The sequence below is a fragment of the Triticum dicoccoides genome, chromosome 4B (assembly GCF_002162155.2).
Source record: "Triticum dicoccoides isolate Atlit2015 ecotype Zavitan chromosome 4B, WEW_v2.0, whole genome shotgun sequence".
Taxonomy (NCBI): domain Eukaryota; kingdom Viridiplantae; phylum Streptophyta; class Magnoliopsida; order Poales; family Poaceae; genus Triticum; species Triticum dicoccoides.
In genome coordinates, this window is record NC_041387.1 from 444,459,412 (window position 1) to 444,462,375 (window position 2,964).

Sequence of the window (2,964 nt, forward strand, 5' to 3'; positions counted from 1 at the left end):
GGGGGGGTGAGTAAGCGTTTTACATCCAGCAGGCAAGATTATCCAGTAAATGCCACCGCGAGTTTGTGTAACACCACCCTCATTAGCATGGACCTGCATTCCCTCAACCTGCAAAAGCCAATCAGATTGAAATATTATTATCAGCCTGTGAATTCCATTCAAGAACGAAAACTTAAAACCGCATGGCTACGTAAGAAAAAAAAGATCCAATCCAAACATAGAAAGAGACTAGACATTTTTGCACCTACATTTCAGAACTAAAGGACATACTTAGACAAGGAACTCAGAAGATGCCTTTTAAATCATCATTCTTGTCTTAACTATGGGTTGTCCAAAAATAAAACCAACACTCTCCGGCAATAAATAACGGTTAGTTCAACAAAGTATGTAGTATGGAGGAAAAGAGGAAATAACAAAGATAAACAAATATTGCCATGTCACAAATTAAGCAATAATAATAACCATAAAATAACCCGTGGATTGTTCTAACCCAATGGCGATTCAACTCCGATGACCACTAATTAGAACTTCCAATTCTACCCATGCCGATATCAAAATACACCAAACAGATGTTTTCATGCACCCATATTTTACACCTAATCCTGCAGTTGTCTCTCTAGTTGCGCCTATAGAAAGCAGATGCATGTCATAATTCAAATCCTGCGACCAGTGGCGGTGCCAGCACCAAAAAGCTGTGGGTTCAAGTGCCCTAATCTCTCCAAAATATCCTAATTTTTGCACAAATATGAATAGAACTAAGCTTGCAATCAAACAAGCTGACCCCACAGATAACACATAGAAACGCCCCCTGCCTGCGATAACGCACTTAATGCCTGCTATATAGGAGCCATTAATCTACACGACTAGTCCATTTTAGCGTTTTAGTACAAGAAAATGCCAAGAGAGGATACATTCTCCAGAAAAAAGAATACGATCTATCACCAGCACTCCTCACTTGAAAATGGTGCTAGTGGAGGCTAGCGGTCGTAGGTCTTTGATGAAATCTCTCATTTTGGAAGATTGCAAGAAGAATGCAAACAATCACAATTTCATGGTATATAACCATGTAGTACATGCAACCAAAAAGGTGCTACCACATTATTCTGTATGGAATCCATCATCGCTAAATTTCTGAAAGGAAGACCTCAATTTGAAAATTAAAGGACAGAGCTAGATAAGGAACGCAGAATGCGCCTTCTAAATGTTCCAGAATCAGTAATCACCGTTCTTATCTTATTCTTACTTCTAGGGTTGTCCACATACAGAACAAGGGTTTCCAGCAATAAATATCAGTTAGTTCAGCGAAGTTTTGAACATGGAAAAAAAAGAACAGACAAAAACAAATATTGGGCACCATACAAATTATGCAATAAACGACAGAATAGATCAACGGCGATACAACTCCTCTCTTTCTTGCGGGTAATGGCAGTACAACTCCTCCTTTTGTTGCGGCTAATGGCGATACAACTCCGATGACTACTAATCAGAATTTCCAATTCTGCAAATGCCTATACATCAAAACACACTAAACAGAAACTTTCATGCACCCTAATCATGCAGTTTGTCCCTTTAGCTGCACCTGCAGAATGCAGATGCATGTGGTACTTCACATGATGTGCCAACAATGTGAGCAAAGATCCATTCAAGCGCCTGCTATCATCGAATCACTAATCTGCATGACCAGTCCATTTTAGCACCGTAGCATAAGAAAATGCCCAAGAGAGCACACATTCTCTAGAAAATGAACATCTTTTGACCAGAATCCCTCAGTTGCAAATTGTAGTTAAAACATAAAAGGAGCAGGAAAAAAGGGGTAGGTGCCTTGGATACCCCTCTTATCTGAAAAATGAGAATATTCATACTTTCATGATGTGAACTACTCCATGTGACCAAGAAAGAAAGAAAAAAAAGCAAACAGTTAAAAGGCGCTATCACATTGTGCTACGGAATCCATCATCCGAACTGGTGTGGATTGGCCACCCACTTGGCTACTTTTGCTTCAAAGTGCTAATAAATCACCTAGCTAGCAGTACCAACCCAAAATGGTGGGTAAAATATGTCCCCGCACGTTTCAGGCCTAATCGTTTTTAGCCTAACCCATGGCTGCTGAGATTGCAGTGCACAGCGCCTTACAGCTTAAAGCGTCGTCAGTGCCCGCATTAGAAAAGAAAAAGAAAAAACAGATCGGTAACTGGGAAAATGGTGGGCTTACATCTCCGCAGGTGAGCTTGCAGGCGAGGGCGTGGCTGGTCTCGTGGAGGAAGACGGTGATGAGCTTGAAAGGCGTGAGCAGGAACGTCCTCCACAGCTGCACACAAGGAAGGCAAAAACCCCAAATCAGGAACTCCCCGCCACTTGAGCAACCCCGTGTAAACACGACGGCGGCGGCCGGCCCCTCCCTCGAACAAAAAAGAAAAGGAAAAAGACGGCGGCGGGTTGGGCTCACGGCGAGGATGACGACGGTGGAGACGCCGACGGCGGCGATGAAGACGACCTGGTTGTGCTGGCAGCAGCCCTGCAGCTCCCAGTTGACGTTCACCATCCTAGGCCCGGCGCAGATCTGCCGCCGTCGCCGACGCCGGAGCGAAAAGAGAAAGGGGAAGGGAAGGGAGGACGCACGGGGAAAATGGGAACTGTTCGAATTGGCCGGTGAAACGTGCGGGCACAGAAACCGAGGGCCTGGACCTGGACCTGGATGCTGGCCGCGGCCGCGGAGGAAAGAGCGTTTTGCGCGTTCGTTGGGCCGGAAGAGAGCGTTCTCATTGGTCTACGGGTGCCGGTGATGCGTGGTCTAGCAGCCCAAGCAATTATTGTCGCTGAGGAGTATGTATGCTCGGTGATTAAAAAGAGTAAATAGCATAAAACTACTACTTTACAGGTTAGGGTTCCAAAAAACTACCGGTTTCAAATTTTTCGCTGATAACTACCAACTTGGGGATCGGCTGTTTCAAAAAACACTAAATG

General features: G+C 44.4%; 1 protein-coding gene across 1 annotated transcript in view; it reads right to left on the minus strand.

The window, feature by feature from the left end:
• LOC119290784 overlaps window positions 1-2,739 on the minus strand; it is a 5,269-nt gene extending 2,530 nt beyond the window's left edge. The window contains exons 1-3 of the mRNA XM_037569434.1: window positions 2,447-2,739; window positions 2,213-2,308; window positions 24-108 (exon numbers count right to left, since the gene is read on the minus strand). Of these exons, the coding sequence (XP_037425331.1) occupies window positions 24-108; window positions 2,213-2,308; window positions 2,447-2,542 (277 nt within the window). The 5' untranslated portion in view covers window positions 2,543-2,739. The remainder of the gene's footprint in view (window positions 1-23; window positions 109-2,212; window positions 2,309-2,446) is intronic.
• Between the last annotated feature and the right edge of the window lie 225 nt (window positions 2,740-2,964).